The following is a 20,600-nucleotide window of genomic DNA, read 5'->3' as shown; positions in this document are numbered from 1 at the left end:
CAAAAAAATAAGCACCTCCATGAAGTCTAGCACAAACATAGATTGACTTAGGAAAGGAAACACAAAGCGAACTTGAAAGAGATACATCCAATATATTATACTAAATAAATGAAACTTGTGTGGCAGCTGTACTTGATTTTGGATTTATTAAGAAGTCTATTTCAAAATGCCACCTATGAATTATGATTATATTTAGGTTAGATGCAATATTGTACTTTTGAATAAGAAAAAGTATTTATTACTTAATAAATACAAAGTTTTATATAATAATTTTTAAACAAATAATTATTGAGCACTTAACCAAACCCTGTTGACTATACTGGAAAACGACCTTCGAGGATTAATAGCACATATATTCAATCATAGAGATAAATAAATAGATTGATTTCAATTGAGAACATACAGACACGTGACAAAAACGTAATACAAAAACTAAAACTTGATATAGGATAGTGATAACGAACCTGATAGCCATATGTTTTGTCTTAGGTCGAACTTTGCAATGAATTCAGTCCAATCAATTTCGAAAGATTTGACAGACCGAGCATTCTATACAATGCCGGTCATTTTAGCATGTATTTCTCTATACCGAGCATATCCTCTGAACTTACTCGGTATCTTCTTCAAAATATGCCATATGCATCATCAGTGGCGCGTGTTTGGAAGGACATTTCTAATAGCACCAAACATTACCTTACATTGGTCCGTGATGACACCCTGTGGCGCATTACCCATGCACTTAACCCATTGCGTAAAGACCTACTTAAAACTCAGGATTTCCTCATTCCCAAGCAAAGTACAGCCAAGCAGGGTGGACTTCCCGTGATGGTTGACACCAATAAAAGATGCAAATGGTAGTCCATGCCTATAAGAAAAACAGCCACTTGTGAGGACTTGCGATAATTTCAAAACAGAAAAGCTTTCACAAGAGACACAATCAGACACATACTTGTTTTCTCCTGTATGTTGTATCAAACGACACCACATCTCCATAATATTCCTACGATGTCTTGCATCTTGCATTTACCCAGAGCACACTCCTAAACGTGTTAGCATCGTCAACATCTACTGCATAAAAGAAATTTGGATTGATCTCTTTCATTCGCAAGGAATAGCTCAACATTTCCTTATCATCTGCATTATTATCAGCACAACGGACTTTGCTTGTGATGTAGTTCCTCACGTCCTTCTCTGAGTAACTCAAGTTTGATGACCCACCAACCTCGTTGGCCAATGCGGGGTAGGTCTTGTTGGGCCATATGCCAACCTCATTGTTGTCCTCAATCACACACTTAGCATGCATGCTCAGTTCTCTGTACTCGTGGTAATAGACCGATTGCTTAGCAGAACAGGGGTGAGTATGCTTCAATTCTAATTTCGACACTATCCTATTATTCTTATCCCTATCCAACATCACGTACATCCTTACTTTGCATCTCGTTGTTGTTATTTTCTTTACCCGAGCTACTGCCTTCACTCAGGACTCCTAATAACCTTCCTGATTGCAATGAATCGATTGGTTAATAGGGATCCTTAACTCCTTCCCAGTCTTGTCAAAATTTGTGTTTCTAATCTTAGTGACGAACCGAACATTCTTTGCATAGTTCGAATAGAATCCATGTGCCTGCTGCAACGAATCAAACTGCAATCCTACATAGGGGTTTTCCTTTAGAAGAATGCCACTATGATCCAGCAACTACAAATTCATCTAGAAAAAAATAAAAATCAATGTCGTATGCACATAAAAATTCGACTCCAATCTCTGACTTAGTGCTATCGTAACAATAAAATATAATTCATACCTCGTGACTCAACTGTGAATCATCATTTTCCAACATAATCACATATGTAGCTTCTTCCACCTGTAGTAAAAAAATCTCTAATACAGCTGCGTGAATCAAATAAAAAATATCAATTACTGCTTTTTGATCCAACATAATAAACAAAGACACATCCACTGGTTTATATAAAAAAATCTACTACTATACAGTGGAAGATCAAATAATGCTCACAATTAAATAATAACAAAATGAAAACATATTAAACAACTCATTAAATTGTTTATTTAAGTTAAAATGCAAACATTTGACCTTCAATTATTAATCGCAATTGTGAGAACTTAATCCCAAATTAACAATTGAAAGGAGCACCCAAAAGATAGAAATAGTATACAAACAAAAATATTTAATTTGGAAGCATTTACCCCTACACATTCAAAACTTGCGTACCTATTTTTTTAGGTGAAATTCTTCCATAGTATATACATTGAAAAAAAGAAAGCAAGCAAACTAAAGATAGTAGTAGTATCCAATTTGAAAAGAATGTGCATTAATGCATGCGCAGTGATGAATTGAAGCATAAATAATGCAAAATTATTAATTTAAGCACACAAATGTAATGTGAATCATATTGTTGTGGAGCCATGTATGCATATTCCATCAAGCTAATTAAGCAACTAACAAGGCTCAAGTTGATAATCATCCACTGGTTTACATAAAAAAAATTCACTATTATACTGCAAAAGATAAAAAAAAAATGCACAAGATTATCACTATTGCTACCTACCAAGACAAAAATTAGAACAAATTTGAAAGGAAACATGCAACTTGCATAAAAGAATTCCACCAAAAACAAATTATATATCATAGTTGGAAGATTCAGTATGCATTAAAAACAATCTACACCAAGTATACTACTAAACCACCACTTACCTTAATACATTGTCTCCACATTGACAATCATCACCACTCAAGCACGGACAATGCTTTCTGTGCAATTAGAGTGATCACTCACATCATAGCAAGTGTCATTCGATCCTTATTCAACCTTTGATGGTTCCATTGATGCAACACTACGGAAATGCTTACAGTGGCAACCATAGCACCGTGTTGACGTCATTGTTGTTGGGCGGTCTATTCGGCGTTATGACGTTATGACGATGGCGCATGCATGACAACGACGACAATTGGAGTGTGGTTAGGATGCGATCGCAGTGTGTGTATTGAGTTTCTCCTTGACGGGACGGTGTGGTTGAGAAATGGAAGCGGAGATGGTGGCACGACAATGGCACAGGAACGACAACAGTGCAAGCACGATGATGGCGACAGTACATGCGGAGGGGTTGTGTGCGATTGCCGGGTTTAGGTTTGGTTTAATGTTTTTCGTAATGTGAATATGGAGTTATTATTTTGGGCAATCCTTTTTTTCAAATTCTTAATTAATGTTGATAATTAACCTATTATTTTTATTAACAAAATAGTTATTAATTATTGGTGTTACAACTTGGCTGATTATGAGTTGGTCTCTAATACTTTTCCTATTATTATTGAGGTATTAACTAAATGAATAACATTCAACAAGTAGTGCAACTAAGCTGCCAATACATACATTTAGATTAAACATTAGGTGCGGTTGTTGAAAATTTTTTGTCCTCTCGAACATTTTCTTATTTTTAATCATTAGGCAAGGTTGTGTTGTATTGTGTTGTACTCTTAAGGTCAAATTTAGAGATTTGGTTGAGACATTAGAGTTATTGCTATCCAATATGATTTGATTTTCAACTTGTATTATTACTTATTAGGTTTTTCTGATTTGTTACGTAGGAATATTTCTACAAAAATAATTGGATTGACAGAAAACCAAAAGATTAAGTTATAAACATAATAGCATATTGGGTTTGGCTCCATAACCTAGCTTATCATACAGATTTGGAATTTATTCTTTGAACTATGGGTCTTGAAAATTATTTGTGTTGCTTTGGTTTTTAATCAAATTCTTTGTTGACAGTGCAATGGATTTTAATTTATATGAGAATATAAAGTTGATAGTAGTTTATAGTTCAGAATTCAATGCAAGTAGTCTATTATTGTTCTGTCATTTTGATGAATTTAGAGTGGCTCTTTCTATTTAATCAACAAGCTATACCATCTTCAACATTGAATATCCAACTATAATCAAACACCAAGTAGAAACATGATATTATGCATTATGATTTTTTATAGATATTATGCATTTTGATTATTCATGTTTTAGATTGTCCCAACTATATGAATTTTATTTTTCTGTGGAAGATTATGATGTATTTTATACCAATTATGCAAAGAGAGTTAATTTTTCATGGAATAGAAGATCTACTAAGTGGGATCAAAATGAATAGATTACGTACTAAATCTTGGTATGGTCTAGAACTGGTTATCGAAGATCAAAAATTGATTTGCTAAAGAAGACAAATCCAACTTCTGATAAAAACTATAAAGCTAGGATAATTGTGAAGAGGGATAAGAAGCTGGAGTATATGTTAACCTCTGTTAACACTCAGCATAACCATGATGTTAGTCTTAGCATGGCAAAGTCTCTAAAGAAGAACAGGAAACTAAGTTTGCATGTCAAATGGATAGCTGAGATCAATGATGAATCTAGTGTTACAATGAGAAATACCTATCAAAGTTTTAGCAATTGTGAATGGTAATCATGACAAATTGATTTTACAAAAAAAGATCTTTGTAATTGTATAGTAACAAATGTCAGAGTCATACAAGAGGAGGGGATGCCCAATCATTAATGCAATATTTTCATAAGATGTAGCAACAAAACCACAACTTCTTTTACAAAGTTAAATTGGAAGAGCAACACTACGTAGAGCATGATTTTTGGGCCAATGCTAGAAGTCATGATGTTTATGAGTACTTTGGCAATTTTGTGAGCTTTGATACGACATACCAAATAAATAGGTACGACACCACAATTATATATTTCAAGTTAATTATATCTACTCTTGTTTTTGCATGTGTGTGATGTATAGGGATAGGCAAAATAGAATGCATTTGATACTACTGTGCATCTTATACTGAGTTTGATTATTTTATTGAGTGAGTTTGATTAGAGTATGATTATATCATGAGGTTAAAACTTTGATTTAGATTTTTGAGTTTGATTGCTACTTTGGCAACTATAATTGGATTCCCAATTTTGATTATAGGTATGATATGCCTTTTGTCTCATTTGTTGGGGTTAACCACCATGGCCAACCAGTGCTACTTGGTTGCGCTCTTCTTTCATGCGAAGAAGAGAGCTCATTTGTTTGGTTATTTGATAGTTGGATCCGATGTACGGGCGGCAAGCCGCCTATTAGCATATTGATGGATCAATGGAAAGCTATGTGAAATGCCATTGAAAAATTCTTGCCGATGACACATCATTGATGGTGTATTTGGCATATCTTGAAGAAAATTCCAGAAAAATTAGGAGCATACAAGCAATTTAAAGAGATTAGTGGTGAGATAAGACATATTATGTGGGAGTCTAGGTCTAATAAAGCATTTGAAAGCTCTTAGATTGCTTTTCTCAATAGATCCAATTCGCATGATAAAAATTGGTTATCAAGTACATTATAAGTTTGATTATTTTATATCTAATGTTTGATTATTTATCAATTATTAATCATAGGCCTTATAAATTTAATTATACACATTTTATGTTTTTAGTTTTGTACGAAGAACGTGACAAGTGGGTCTCTGTTTTTCTCAGCAACAAGTTTTCGATAGGCATGAGTTGTATTCAAAGGAGTGAAAGCATGCATGCATTTATGAATAGCTACCTAACCTCAAAGAGCAATTTGCAATAATTTGTACTATAATATGACAATTGTCTTTCAAATAAAGTCCAAAAGAGATATAAATTGGATAATGCTACCTTTAATATCATTATCCATTGTGTTACTGTCTCTCCAATTGAGAAACAATTTCAAACAAAATATACTCATGGCATGTTTAGTGAACTTCAAAAGAAATTTAGGGCAACGATTAATTACATTATAACAAAAGATCATGAGGAGGGTTATATTATCACTTACAAGATTATAAAAGAGATTGAGCATAATGATAAGATGTTTGATTCTATGTATGAGGTGCTATTTGATTCCTCAACTCCAAATGTTTGTTGCCAATACCATCTTTTTGAGTCAAAGAAAATCTTATGCCGCCATAGTCTTTTTGTCCTTGGTCTTGAAAGAGTGAAGAAATTGCCAAACAAGTACATCCATGATCGGTGGAAGAAAACTTTAAAGTGCAAGCACAATAGCATAAAGTGTAGCTATGATCATTTAGAGCCCGCAAAGAAACAATATTATGACATGTGCAAGCAATTTTATAACATTGCCGAAGTAGCTGCTACATCTAAGGAGTTCACCAAAATCGTACATCGTGTACTTAACTTGAATTAGGTTATGTTGTTGGAACCAAATGCCTCTATAATGAATAATATATATGATTAACATTCAAATGAGGTAGATAAAAATGCAAATGGTTTGGAGATTCACAAGCCCCAATAAGTATCACAAAAATGTCGAAAGCATAAGAAGAGGCTTCAATCTACTATAGAAGCAATTATTAAACAATATAGGAAGAAGAATCTTCAAATTGCTAACACTAAGAAACATAGCAAGAATGTGAAAGAGAAAAAAGAGACAAGTCCAGTATTTGATTGATATTATTATTATTGCTAAAATGTTTTATTATCACGTTATTGATTTTTATGTTTTTTTTAGCCAACCTTGGAGTTACCGTCAGAATTGAACATGAGCTTTAACTAATCAAACACAACAAACTTTAAAGACAATTTGTTTTTTAATGGAATGTATTGTAATAGGGAGTATCAAGGAACAATCAACTGGATTTATATCCCTTTAAACTCAATGTAACAAAGCTATTATTGATCAAAATTCGAAGCATGGTATGAATATTTTTTTTCTAGCTATTTGATTGTTATTCATCATCTAGCTATTTAATTTGTTTTTTCTAAAGTTTGTTTTTCTATTATTTATGCAGGACATATCGTGCTAGTTTGGATTGGCTTTTTTATTGAAAAAGTTTTTTTTAACTAAAGTAATTTTATCCAATTTAAAACCTATTTGGATACGTCTTTAAAAAAGAGTACTTTTATTAAAAAAAGCAAATTATTTACTTTTTCTAAAAGTTAGCAATACCTTGTTTCTGAAAAAAAAAAGTAAAAGCAAAAAAGATATTTTTAATACTTAAAAACTCTTTTTAAAAAGTCTATCTAAATGTGAAATAATTTTTGTCTGTTAAAAGGAAATCTTTTTTAAAAAGATAAAAAAATAAATACTATTTTCAAAAGTCAATCAAACTAATCCATCATCTACCATAGATAAGATAACACAACACAAAGATAATTGCATTCTTAGTTACTTAATTACTAAATAATTGTGGCTATTTAGTTGATATGTTATTACTTCTTTAGGATATTATTAAATTTTATTTTATTTAGACTGAAAATAATAGAACACCAATGTTTGAGTTAAGTATAATTAGGTTATATGTTAACTTTTTCTATAATCCCAAGTGTGAATTTCTAGTTCTAGTTTTTAGATATTTACTATTTGAAACTTTAATTATGTAAATTTCTCATTTATCTTTATGCTATAATTAGATTATAATCAAACAAACTCTAATTTATATTATAAAATCTAGTTATAATCAAACATTCAACAAGGTAATAATCAAATTTATATTACTCTAACTCTAAAGAGCTTTCATGTACTGTGCCTCTTGTAAACTTTGAGTATAAATAGTTAAATACATAATAATAGAATTACTCGTATGTTGTTGTATTAATCAAAGTCAAATATCTAAATCAAATTTTAACCTCATAATATTATCATACTATAATCAAACATGGGACAAAATTCATATTATAAAATTCGAGTATAATCAAACTTAGTATAACATGTATAGTAGCAACAAATAAGAGTATTCCTACTATCAAACACTCATTTGGACTACAATGTCAAGATAATCTCTAAAATATGATACAATGAATTATGTAAACAATTAATTCTTTTTTCTTGACAAGTTAATTTTTCTCGGGTTTTCGTTTCTTGATCTCTAGTTATTTTCTCTAAGGATGCCATTCCGACATTCACATATGGAGTAACTTGGAAAGCTCCTAATTTCTTTTGTCTTAGTGTTTTTGCTTCATTGGGTGTATTCAAATCTTTCTTTTTTTTTCTTTTTTCTTTCTTTTGTTTTTATCACCACTCTTTGGGGTTTCCTTCTACTTTTTTTTTCTTTTTGTTTCCAACCTTTCCTTTTCCCACAAATTTTATCATTATTGGACAACTCTAAAATCTCAGTCCGATGACTATTTTGTAGGCTTAGAAGTAATTGGATGATGGTATTTTTTTTAATGTGTTGTAACCATCCTATTATTATTATATAGCAATCCATGTTATCCAAATTAAATCATACACACATATTTAAAAGAATAGAAAAATAACATATATTTTGATTTGATTTGATTATATATACATAGTGCTTGTTTGGGCGCCATTATTTTGAGTAGTAAAAATAAAAGCACTATAAAAATAATAAAAAAAATCTTTTTGAGAAGCTGTAATTTACATCTTTTTTTAAAAAATCTTTTTCTCTTCAAAAAAAGATGTTTTTCATCTAATAAATAAACAAAAAAGTACTTTTATATCGTTATATCCAAACATAATTGATAGATAAAAAGATCTTTTTGCATGAGATAACCAAACATAGAATTACTTTTACTTTTCCATAAGATCTTTTAAAAAAAGATAACTCAAAAAAAGATCTTTTCTTAGAAGTTCACCCAAACAAACTCATAATCAAACTATTACTTACATTAGTCTATTGTGGTATTATTTTAGATGGCTCCCATAGTGCCATTGATTTCATCCCAAACAAACCACAATCAATCATACATGTTTGGTTGATTAGGCAAGTCCACATAATTGTTGGGCTCGAGAAAATTTGAGAATATTCAGGATCTGTAATTACTAATATATTGTCGAGATAACTTGCCTATTAAAAAAGTAATAAAATCGTTAAACTTAAATGATGATCAAATATCAAACTCACTAAACATAATAATCAAACCTAGCATAACATGTACAATAACAACAAACAAGAATATTCCTACTATCAACTAAGATGCAAATGAACAATTTGAGCAAACAAGATACTAACATCAACATCAATATCAATAAATAATAGTAACAATAATTGTAAGGTTATGAGTTGAATATGAGAAAATGTATATATAATAAGTAGACATAGATAAATTAAAGCATATTTATTCTCTGGATTATTGACATTATTTTTGTACTGCTGTCATGTAAGGCATTCCATTAATATTTAACTTTGACCTCACAGTGGGACTACATTGAAGTTAAATGATCCTTTTTTTGGATTTAAATAGGACACTTTAAACCTTAAGAACCTAAACAGAATTACACCCAAACGTAGATGACCAATTTAGTACTTTATCATTTTTTTTTTATTTTATAATAGAAAAAAATCCTTTATGCTAAAAAGACTTATAAAAGAAAAACAAATGTAAATAGAATAAGAAAGAGGTAAACGGTAATCAAAATATTCTGGTGGTGCTGACAAAATGGTACTTGACTTATGTTATTGATAAAATTGCCTCTGAAAATTTTTAAAATTTGGCAAAATCACCTAATAGTAAAAGAATGACGTTACAGTGAATGGAAAGTGCTGATGTAACCGTCGGAAGAGAGCTTCGATTCTTCTTCTTCAACACGCTTCTGCGTCTCCTTCCACCATGGCAGCTGAAAAAGAAGACCGCCATGGTACGCCGCTGCATTCTTCGTGTTCGCCGCTTGTTCTTCTTCAACACGCCATTATGTTCCTTTTTGCATTCCCTTCCGCCAGGCCGCCATGGCACGCCGCTGCGTCCCCTTCTGCCATGGCAGCATTTCAACGCGTTCTCGTGTTTACTGCCTCTTTTTCTTCAACACGTCGTTGTGTTCCTTCCGCGTCCTCTCCGCTATGGTAGCACTTCACCGTTGCGTCCTCTTCCGCCATGTCAAAGAAGAAGTCGACAGAAAACGTTGTGGGAACTCTTTATCATTATCGGAGCTCTTTTTCGATAGCTACATCAGCGTTTTTCATTCACCGTGACGTCATCCTTTTATGGTTCGATAATTTTGCAAATTTTAAAATATTTCAAGAACTATTTTATCAATAATAAAAATCGAATATCATTTTATCAACATTTAATCTGCTTGCTCAATTAAATAAATAATACATCATCATCACGCATGTTTAACGGACAAGCATGTCACGCTTCATAAATCGTAAGAACTAAGAAGCGCTACTAAGAAAATTCACGTGCGCCCCTATGGACTTTTCCTCCCATACTTCGGATTTTGGTATTGATGCAATGGATTCATTGGGACTTTTTCTCGCTTATTTTTAGCGCTGTAGTTGGTGCCCTTTGCTGGCACTGTAAGGACAAAATAAAATACCTTACCCTATTAAATGGTCTCTCTAAATATATATTTTTATTTTTCCTTTTTAGCAATTCTAAAATCGTGTTGTTCTGAAAATTTATTCCCCCTTTTCCCCACAAAATACAAAGTAGCCCAGAGCCTAAGAAATAAGAAGTTAAGATTATCAAGTTATAATTGCGATTAATTTCAATAGTAATAATAATATAACAAATTAACAACTAGCGCAAATTTTATAATCGGCACCCACCACCAAGGCCTTGCAATTTGCCAATTTGATATTGACTTCTCCATTTATTTTTTCTGAAATAATCTTGACATTCCTCGAGATTCTTCTAAATGTAAAAAAAAAAAAAAAAAAAAAAGAAAGAAGAAGAAGCAGAGCCCAATAATCATACGCAAAACCGAAAATACCAATATTTTAATTTAAGTATTAATAATAAAGAAAAGCAAAATATTCCTCTCGCAAGTCCCATAACTTACACGTGTCGACACCCTATAGGTTCACAAAACCCAGAAAAGGTTAACGTCACATCAAGAACGAAATATCGTACGCACGATATCTCGGGAGAGGACTCAACTCATTTGGACCCGCTCACATCACTTATCTCGCAAAATCGCGTCTCTCAATTTCTCGATATAATCGTCACATATCAAATCAAGTGGGTCCAGCTAACTTTCTATCATCATCACCGCTCTCGAAAATTCCAACTTCAAAGTACAAACGCCAAATGACAACTATATCCTCGCACCCCCATCAAATTTACTTCGCATTCCCAGAATCCGATCCTCTCAATCCTCAATCTCGTTCCCCGAATTCAGAACATTTGAAAAAACAATCGAGAATAAAAACCCAAACATAAAGAGAAAAATCAAGCACATAATAATCACAATCACAATAATTATAAATTTCCAATCCAAGCTATTGAAAAAAAACATAAAATATAATTTAAAAAATAAAAATGATCAAAGCTTGATCTAACACAGAAGATCACAGAGAAAGGCTTCATCCTCTCCGGTTTAACAAACCACTCAGCATAAAACCCACTTGCGCTGAGTTTTTGTTTTTTTTTTCCTCTGAGAAAGAGAAACACGAATAATTAATCTAGCCACGCGAACACGAAACGACGATCGACGCCTGCGTTTCGTGATGTTGTCTTTTCCAATTTTCTCCTTAGCGATCTCTTCCGTCGATTTCGTGGAAACGAGGGGCAATTCGGGAAATTCCATCAGACCTTAACGATCTTCGCGGCTTTAACCACCGGATTCTCTCTAGCGATGGCTTCCCTTCCCGCGGCTTTGTAATCGTAGGTGCAGTCATGGCGATCTGAGTACCGGTGCTCTGCGCAGAAAAGCTCGCCGCACCGGCACCGGAATCCGGTGAGACCAACTCTCCTACGGCAACCGGAGCACCGATTCACGACACGCTTCGCCTCGGACGACGTCGTTTCACCCCGATCCGTTCCCGAATTAGCCTCTCGCGGATTCTCCTCGTCGTTCGACGGGTGAGATCTCTTCGGCGAACGAGTTGACGTGGCAGATCTGGCTGTTGCGGTGGCTTTCTCATCGGAGAATCTAGAAGGCTGCTGCGAGATCGGCGTTGTTGTTGTAGTAGTTGTGGTAGCGGCGGCGGCGGTGGTGGTGGCGTTGAAGCAGTTCTGGCACATGTTGTTCGTGGCTGGGTTACCTGTTAAGCCACAATTATTGACGCAAGGGGTAATGGTTTCTGGAACCTTGAACTCCGTTTCTTCTTTCTCTGTTTTCTGAGCCATATTTTTTTCTTTTCTGTTTTCTTTTGGTTCGTGTTATGAGCTTATGGCCCTTTCGAGTTGAAGAAAGAAGAAAAAGAGGGGAAAGAAAAAGAAGGTTTGGTTTGTGTTTTGTTTTTAACGTTTGGGAGTTGCGAAGAGAAAACGGAAAAGTGGGGGAAATGGAGGAATTGGGGGTTGTTGAGAGGTTGGAGGATGAAGAAGAGATTGGGAAGAAAGAGAAAAAGCGGAATGGGTGGATTTGTAAGGAGATGGGGTTGTGAGGTTGGTAATGGAAATAGAATATGGACCTCAGAGAGACGCGTATCAAACATTTGCATCTCAATCTAGAAATTACTCATTTGCCCATACCCCTTTTTGAATTCTTTATTTTGTTTTTGTAATTTGTGTTGCCTTTCTTCTTTCTTTACTTTTCTTGTCCCCACTCCCCACCACCTCCACTGGCTTCTTGTTGCCTTCTTCTTTCTCTTTTGACGTGTTCCTCTCATTATTTTACTTTATTTATTGTTGTAACCTTGCCCTTTCAATTACTAATGTTGGTGGAGATGCTCTTCAAGTTGAGTTTGTAAAAATCAACAAGGGCAAATTAATAATTATCAACTGATTATATTAAGGTAAAAATTTAGAAATTTTACGTAAAGTTGATAAATAAAAACGGTTAAATAATTTAACTAAAATTTTATCTAACGATTTTTAATTATCAACTTCACATGAAGTTGACTACACTTAAATTTTCACTTTATATTATATATAATGAGTACGATTTTCTTTCATTTTAATATTCAAAGAAAATGATCTGTGTTGTGTTCATAAAGAACCATTATCTTTTTTTTAAATTAATGTGTTAAAAATAAGTAATATTTTGTGTAAATAAAAGAATATTGTATATAATCTCAAAGGACATTGTCGTAATTTAACCAGACAACTATTATAAATATAGTTATTTAGTAAAGTTTACCTTGGGTTCCATGAACAGATTTTGAGTCTCATCGGCTGATGAATTTTTTTTTTTTTTTTTTTGGTGTCTTCGGCTGATGAATGATAATTGATAAGTTATATAACTTAAATATTCTTATAATATTCATATCTAATGATGCCTTTTGCGCATGTTATTCTTGTTTAAAATAACCATAATTCTGTTTAGGCGCTTCGGATATTTGTTCGTTAGGAAGCAACAATTAATTCTTAATTTTGGATTTACTTTTTGGTGGATAAAAAATTGGATATAAAATCGATTATATACATATTGTTTTTCAAAATATTGAACCAAAAAAAATTGTTTAAACAGAATATTTAAAACAAAATGGTTTTTGATGAAGAGAAAGCAAAATGATTTTTAGATAAAAAAAACCTGATATAATGTTTTATATACTAACTTCACACTAAACCTGTCTTGCTCTAATCTTTGAAGGGTTTTGACTATTATTATTACGGTTCAACTAGGTATCCTTTAAAAATCGTACAACATTTAGCTTTTTATTACAATAATTAAAAAAAAGGATTATTCTCTACATACAAGTCATTTACACATACAAGTCTATACAAGTCATTTATATTGTATTGTTTAAGAATTTTTTATGTATGTGTATTGATAAGTTCTATATAATTCAAAACTCTTCCTCTTCTTCCTTGCATTATAAAAGTGAATTTTATTGAATTAGGGTTAACTTGTATAAACTTGTATATCAAAAAGACTTGTATGTGTAGTGGGTCTCTAAAAAAAATTAAAACAAACACAACTAAAAATTATAAATAGATTTATTGTCTTTTTAAAATTAAATACACATTCAAAATACAATCTAAAAAAACTGAAATTTAAAATTTAAATTTTAAATTTTTGTTTCAGATTTAATATATTTAATTATTAATATATTATAATTTAAATACATATCTAAAAATCAAATTATTCAAAATTCAAAATTTTGATTTTAAAAATATAAAATAAACCTTAAACTATCAAATTATTAATTAAACTCGTACAAAACACTCAAAAAAGCAGAGAAGTCACGTTTGCGCCATGTCGAAAATTCAGAGGCGCACATGGAAAACTCAGAGGTGCACATCGAGAAGTCATCCTCCACTGTCGTTCATCCTCTTCCGCGCTCATTCTCAACGCTGTCTTCCTCCTTTTCGGAGCTCATTTACAACGCTGTCTTTTTAATGTTTAAATTTAAATTTTAGATTTATGATTTTGGATGTGTTTTAAAAATATTTTCTGTATAACATCATAATTTTAGATGTGTTACAATTATTTTTTAATGTTTAAATTTAGATTTTAGATTTATGATTTTGGATGTGTTTCAAAAATATTTTCTGTATAACTTCATAATTTTAGATGTGTTATAATTATTTTTTAATGTTTAAATTTAGATTTTAGATTTATGATTTTATATTTTTTGTATAACTTCATAATTTTAGATGTGTTACAATTATTTTTTAATGTTTAAATTTAAATTCTAGATTTATGATTTTGGATGTGTTTTAAAAATATTTTTTGTATAACTTAATATTTTAGATGTGTTACAATTGAAAAAGAAACTACAATTGAAAATATTTTAGTTTATGTATATAATTATATTCGACCATTCATAATTGTATTATTAACATTTGTATTGTATTATTAAAGTTGACTGATTTTAGATGTGTTTTAAAAATATTTTGTATAAAATATCATACTATCATATGTATTATAATCGAAAAATAACAACACAATTTTAAATTAATTGTTGATTATATACTTTATTTGCAACAACTTTATTAATAAAATTAAATAAGATCAACCTTGTTTCAATTAAATCAGCAGAGTGTTTTTATGTTTAAATTAAAATATAATTAAAAATATTGAACATGATATTTCTTAACAAATTAGATAAACACATGTGTGAAAAATAATGATACCTTTTTACGAATGCAAAATGAGAGAGTGCTTCAGCTGGAAGGTGGTGATGGTCTTCACCAATAAAGACGAGATGGAGAATTCAGCTGGCAGCGTCCTTTTTGGTTTGGGATTCACTAATGCGTGTGAATATCCTGTAGAATAAGGAATTTAAAAAACTGTATCTGTTACGTGAAGTTACGAAAGTAAAGCAAAGTCACCGTAACCACTGTGAATTTTAAAATTTAAATTTAAATTAAAATCTAATTATAGATATGTATCTACAAAATAGGAACATATTACACTAAAAAAATAATTAAATATTATTTAAATCTGATTAAAGGCTGATTAATATTGTACAACTAGCATTTCTCTTATTATTATTATTATGAAAATACAAATACAAGGCACGGTACAAGAATTTTCTTAGATGAATGGGGCAAACCGAACCAATAGATTTTTCGAAGAAACGGTGGTGTGTATAGTTGTGTTATTTGTTAACATTGAGTAGCACTTTTTTCCACTCTCATTTTTAAATTTTTGTTGCCTTGGAGTAACGTGATCGCTTGACGATGGGAACAATGTTGGTGAGGAACAAGGAAACCTAGCTAACTTCACATCAAAGTGATCCTGTTACTTGCAGGTTGGCAATGGCGGCAAATTCGCAATCATACACAAATTTAATATTTTGTTTATCTATTATCTCACTCATCTTTCGTAACCCAATGCAATTTTAGGTAGAGAGCCCTATTTTGGGCACGAGATCTGGACCAAAAGTTATAATATTCCTCATTATTATTAATCATCAATATTTTTTACTAGCTAACCGATTATTTTTCAGGAAAATATGTTATTTGCATTTGTTTTAAAGAAAAATTAATATTTGTACCACGTAATCCTATAAATTGCCCATCACAACCCCCGTTTATATGATTTGTTATTTCTCTAATTTTATATAAACAATAGGACGGGAACATCGAAACAAAATCACAACTATGTAATCACTACTCTAGCATGGGTTGTTCCAACAAGGGATAGTGATATCAATAAATGTGTTATTGGCGTATTGCTACTCATATTTGTCTCATAAATTGGGTTAACAACTAACAGGTATCTCTTTATTGACTTATTGTTAGATGAAATATAATATTTATTTCATATAAATCCCATAATTTTATTAAATAATAAGGGAGATAGAATACAAAATGATTGCATAATAACCCAATTTAATTGATTTTTTAGTTAGACAATTGAAATTAAATAATCTATAAACATTTAGCACAATTTAATGGTAAAAAAAAGTTGAATTATTAATATAGAAATCATATCGATTTAATAGAAAATGATATTTGCATATTTAAATAGATAGATGTTTTAATTTTGTACATTAAATTTACAACCATTAATTAAACGGTATATTTTTATCCACTTTTATTTATTTTATCTTTTTTACCTCTAATTTAAGATAATATTTCAAATAAATAAACAAATTAATTAATAAGAGCATTGATGAAGATCATAATGTAACAAATCATAAAGATTGAATTATCGTGTTGGCATATCAGACTTATTTTAAATATTATATTCATTCAACATTTACTTGTATTTTAGATTTATTAACTATATTTTAATAGAAAATAAAAAATACTTTAAATATTTTAAACACATTTATATAGACAATATTATATTCATAAATTATATATATATTGAAGTAAAAAGAGTTTAACACAATAAGGTAGAACAAAAAAAAAACAAATAATTACTGACAACTCAAAGTATAAAATAATTCTTAGTTATCTTTGGTATTATTATTAACAATTAAAAGATTCACCACCAATTTACTCATCAAAGAGTGTAAAGAATTTGTTTATAATTTTTACTATATTTAAATTTTGATTTTTGAAGATTATATTGTTTTTTTTAGTTAAATTATTTAGATAACAATAAAAAAACTAATCAATTATTTTTTATTTTATTTTATTTTATTTTATTTTTTGCTGAAATATCGTCAAATTTTTAAAGTGTTGCTTTAGTATGTATTATTATTTATTATTTAAAAAAGATATTATAAACATTAAAAAATAAATTTGACATTAAAATGAATGAAGGATCATAGATAAGTGTGTCATAGATAACATGTGGGTTCTCAATTTGGTATACTATTGGCTTGGCTGGTTGCAGGTGCCACTAGCCCACTATCCGTTATGCAAACTTTTTTCCTTTCTCCTTTTGTTTATTTATCATTATTGATTTATTGTTAATGTTGATAAGTAAAACCGCCCCAAGTTGAAAGTGGACGACGAGAGCGGGGCAAAACGGGAAATTCAGACGGTAAAAAATTGGTGGAAGGAGCCGCCCAATCTGACCATGGTAGGTCGGTAGCTGCTCTCGTTTTCTCAGAGGTCATTTTCGTCAGCTCATGGTGACTGACACGTGTGCTTCCCACGCTTCAAGCACCTCCTCGCACAACTTGACCCTTTCGCATGGGGCCCACCCTATATGATTGTGATGGGAGTATATATAACCCTTTTTCTTTGTCTTATTATTCGTTTTTCTTCAAAATATTCCTTTTATTATTAGGTGCTTAATTGGAAATTGGTTCCTCCCAACAGTAATATTTTCTTTCCTACGACTTTATTTGGATATAGAAAAAAATAGAAGAAAAAGTAAAATTATTTGTATGTTATTTAGATTAAAAGAAAATAAATAAAAAAAATAAAAAAATAATATTTTTTTATTTGAATAAAAAAATAAAAAAAATTATAATAATATAAAATTATATTAATATTTTTATCTATATTATATATAAATTATAATTTATTAATAATAAGAAATAAATGTATAATTTTATTTATATTGCCATATTTTTTTCATTTTTTTTTATTTGTGGAAAGAAAATAATTTAATGAGTCTTATATTTTTTTTTTCCTAAAAAAAACTTATTTTTTTATTTATTTTTTCTTCTTCCATTTTTTTCCCTTCAAATTCCTTCAATGTGTACATGTTAACTTTTAAGATCAAATATAAGAGTCGCGTCAAACAAAAAAAAAATCTACTATTATAGGGATTAAAGGTGAATTTATTTAAACTATTATTATGTCTAAACAATTGGAAGTTTACACTTTGTTTGGATGTTTGATGGAAAATGAGAGAAAAGAAAATAGGAAAAAAGAAAATGAAAGAAAAAGTGAATTTCTTTGCATGTTGTTTGGATGTAGAGAAAATAGATGAAAAGAAAATAAAAAAATTTTGTTTGAATAGAAAGAAAAATAAGAAGAGAGAAAATTATAATAGAATAAAATTACCTTATTACTCTTACATATATTATATGTAAATTATAATTTATTAATGTATTTAAATTATTTTTCAAAATTTTAAATGTCATAAACAAAAGTTATATATTTGTTTTTCAAACAAATACATATAAATAATTGTGTAAAAGAATAACAAAAATTACTCATAGATTATGTCATTCATTTCTTTAACTATACTACAAGAAAATATCACTAAATCGTCTATACGTTAAAAGTTGCTAGTATTTGTTTCTTACTACAAGCGATGAAAAATCATATACAATTCTTCTAAACATATAATAAAACACCAAAAGAGTAACAATGATCAGGACTTCAGAAGAGTAATATTTTAACCCCACACGCTAATTTTAAAAAAGGTAATACTTCATATTTAGAGTCATCAGCATGTGCATAATTCCAAAAAAAATTAATTCCACATAGTTAGAGCTATTTGTATACATTTATTTTCAAAAAGAATATTTTTTCTAGTTAAAGATATTAACACATGATCTATTTTTACTTGTATTAAACAGATACTCATTCACAAATATCTTCAAGTATCATGATCCCTGCACAAGCATACACAACAAATATAAATTACTTAACATAAGGAGTTGATCATCATAAATTATTTTTTCAACATTTTTCTATTCAAAGAATAATATCAATGAATAGTGATCTGTTACCATGTGTTAACATAAATAAAACATAGAATGATATCTTGATCAAGCACATGGAGATATAGTCATAGATTACAGCAACAAAAATATAATAATAAATTATTTATTAACAATAACCTCAAATTCAACAGAAATTAAGTCCTTCATACCTGTAAGGGTGAATGTTTTCTGGAAGTACCATATCTCCTAGGCGAACACTAACAGCAGTCATGAAATGAAAAAGAACATCTAGTCGCAGTTCAGGTGGGATACCAAAATTTGGTGCTTTTTTTTGTTCATTTTCACATAAGAATTGATAACATTGCATCCGATATGAACCTATCAAACTCAATTCAGTCAACATATCATATACATCTGATTCGCTATAAATGCGAGGCCTACTTTGTTGTATTATAGCTAACCCTTTTTCAGCAATTGCAACTTGTCTTTCAATTAATGAAACTTGTTTTTTGGCAACCGAAACTTGCCTCTCAGCAACAGAAGCTTGTTTTTCAGCCATGTCATGTAGTTTGCTAGAAAGATAATTACCCTCTTTTACAACATCGGCCATGGTAGTAATTTTCAAAGTAACTTTTTCGTATTGTGCCTCCAAAAAATCATTCATTGGAGTCTTACGCTTAGTACCTCTTGTAGTTGAAGTACCTCCTAATTGAGTTGGCTCACTATGAGGAGCACTTGGTGAATCTATATTAGCAGAAAATATTGGGGTATCATGTCCCATATTAACATCTATGTCAGAAAAATCAATGTTTTCAAACGAGTCATTCAAGTCAATGTGATTTCTATCAAGTTCTTGAATCCTTTCTCGTGAAGTAGCAGCCCCTTTACCAGTAGCTCTATCGGTTCTGAACAACTCCTTCAAAGTATCATAATGCTTAATTTGCATTTTTTTCATTTTTCTGCTTGTGGTTTCTCCGACGTGAACAAATGTTGAAATAATTTTTTTACTAACTTCATCAATAGTATAACTAATAAAAGCAAAGATTAAGATACCTTAATAAAGTCTTGCCACACTTCTTCTTCAGCTTCAAACTTTTTAGTTACATGATTCCACGCAAATCCACTTAAGTGATGAAATAAGTCGTATGCCTCAGCAAAATGATCTTTCAATGTATTTATTCTATTCTTTATCTGGTTCTTTGTTATATGCGGGACTATTGCTATGTTCAGAGTCTTCACAACATTGGCATATGCTTCAGTTGTCCACGAGCCATCGTGTCTATTACCTTTTGATGCTTCCTCTGCTAATGCATTTAGCAAAACTTCATCCATATCATAAGACCATCTTAAATTGTCTTTCGAAGGTTGATTGAATTCTGCTAATTTATTTTCCTTATTCGGCATTATCTAACCTGTAACAATCCCATAAAAAATCCAATCAAACAATTCTGAGTGTAAACTATACATACATATGTATACATATTCACATATATAAAACATAATCACCTATAATGTTTGATACACATTCCACATTTCGAACGCAATGTTATCTCTTAACAATGATGCATGCCTATATTCCTCATCACGTGGTTGATTTGATTGTGATCTATCTATGCTTTGTTCTTGTAGCAATTCTCGATCAACCGCATCAATTATAGACTGATCAACATCGACACCCATAAAAAAGTTATGCAGTATACAACATGCTAAAAAAATGTCTCGCATAGTTTCAAATGAATAATAAGGTTC

At 30.6% G+C, this 20,600-nt stretch overlaps 4 protein-coding genes across 4 annotated transcripts; all 4 read right to left on the bottom strand.

Moving 5' to 3' along the window:
- Positions 1-1,000: 1,000 nt before the first annotated feature.
- Positions 1,001-1,414, bottom strand: LOC148549891 (protein FAR1-RELATED SEQUENCE 5-like). Its single transcript, XM_088495832.1, has one exon. It carries the CDS (start codon positions 1,412-1,414, stop codon positions 1,001-1,003), a length of 414 nt encoding a protein of 137 aa, XP_088351958.1.
- Positions 1,415-11,178: 9,764 nt separating this feature from the next.
- Positions 11,179-12,411, bottom strand: SAP5 (A20/AN1-like zinc finger family protein). The gene has a single exon (XM_016315566.3). It carries the CDS (start codon positions 12,064-12,066, stop codon positions 11,524-11,526), a length of 543 nt encoding a protein of 180 aa, XP_016171052.1. The 5' UTR covers positions 12,067-12,411; the 3' UTR covers positions 11,179-11,523.
- Positions 12,412-19,034: 6,623 nt separating this feature from the next.
- Positions 19,035-20,462, bottom strand: LOC148549889 (uncharacterized). Its single transcript, XM_088497665.1, has 2 exons — positions 20,358-20,462; positions 19,035-20,263 (listed from the first exon to the last, which is right to left on the bottom strand). Exon 2 carries the CDS (start codon positions 19,804-19,806, stop codon positions 19,036-19,038), a length of 771 nt encoding a protein of 256 aa, XP_088353791.1. The 5' UTR covers positions 19,807-20,263; positions 20,358-20,462; the 3' UTR covers position 19,035.
- On the bottom strand, positions 19,896-20,255 carry LOC148549890 (uncharacterized). The gene has a single exon (XM_088495831.1). It carries the CDS (start codon positions 20,253-20,255, stop codon positions 19,896-19,898), a length of 360 nt encoding a protein of 119 aa, XP_088351957.1.
- Positions 20,463-20,600: the final 138 nt, after the last annotated feature.

This window comes from Arachis ipaensis, chromosome B8 (assembly GCF_059453495.1).
Source record: "Arachis ipaensis isolate K30076 ecotype BB chromosome B8, ASM5945349v1, whole genome shotgun sequence".
Taxonomy (NCBI): domain Eukaryota; kingdom Viridiplantae; phylum Streptophyta; class Magnoliopsida; order Fabales; family Fabaceae; genus Arachis; species Arachis ipaensis.
This window is presented reverse-complemented; position numbering and strand designations above follow the sequence as displayed.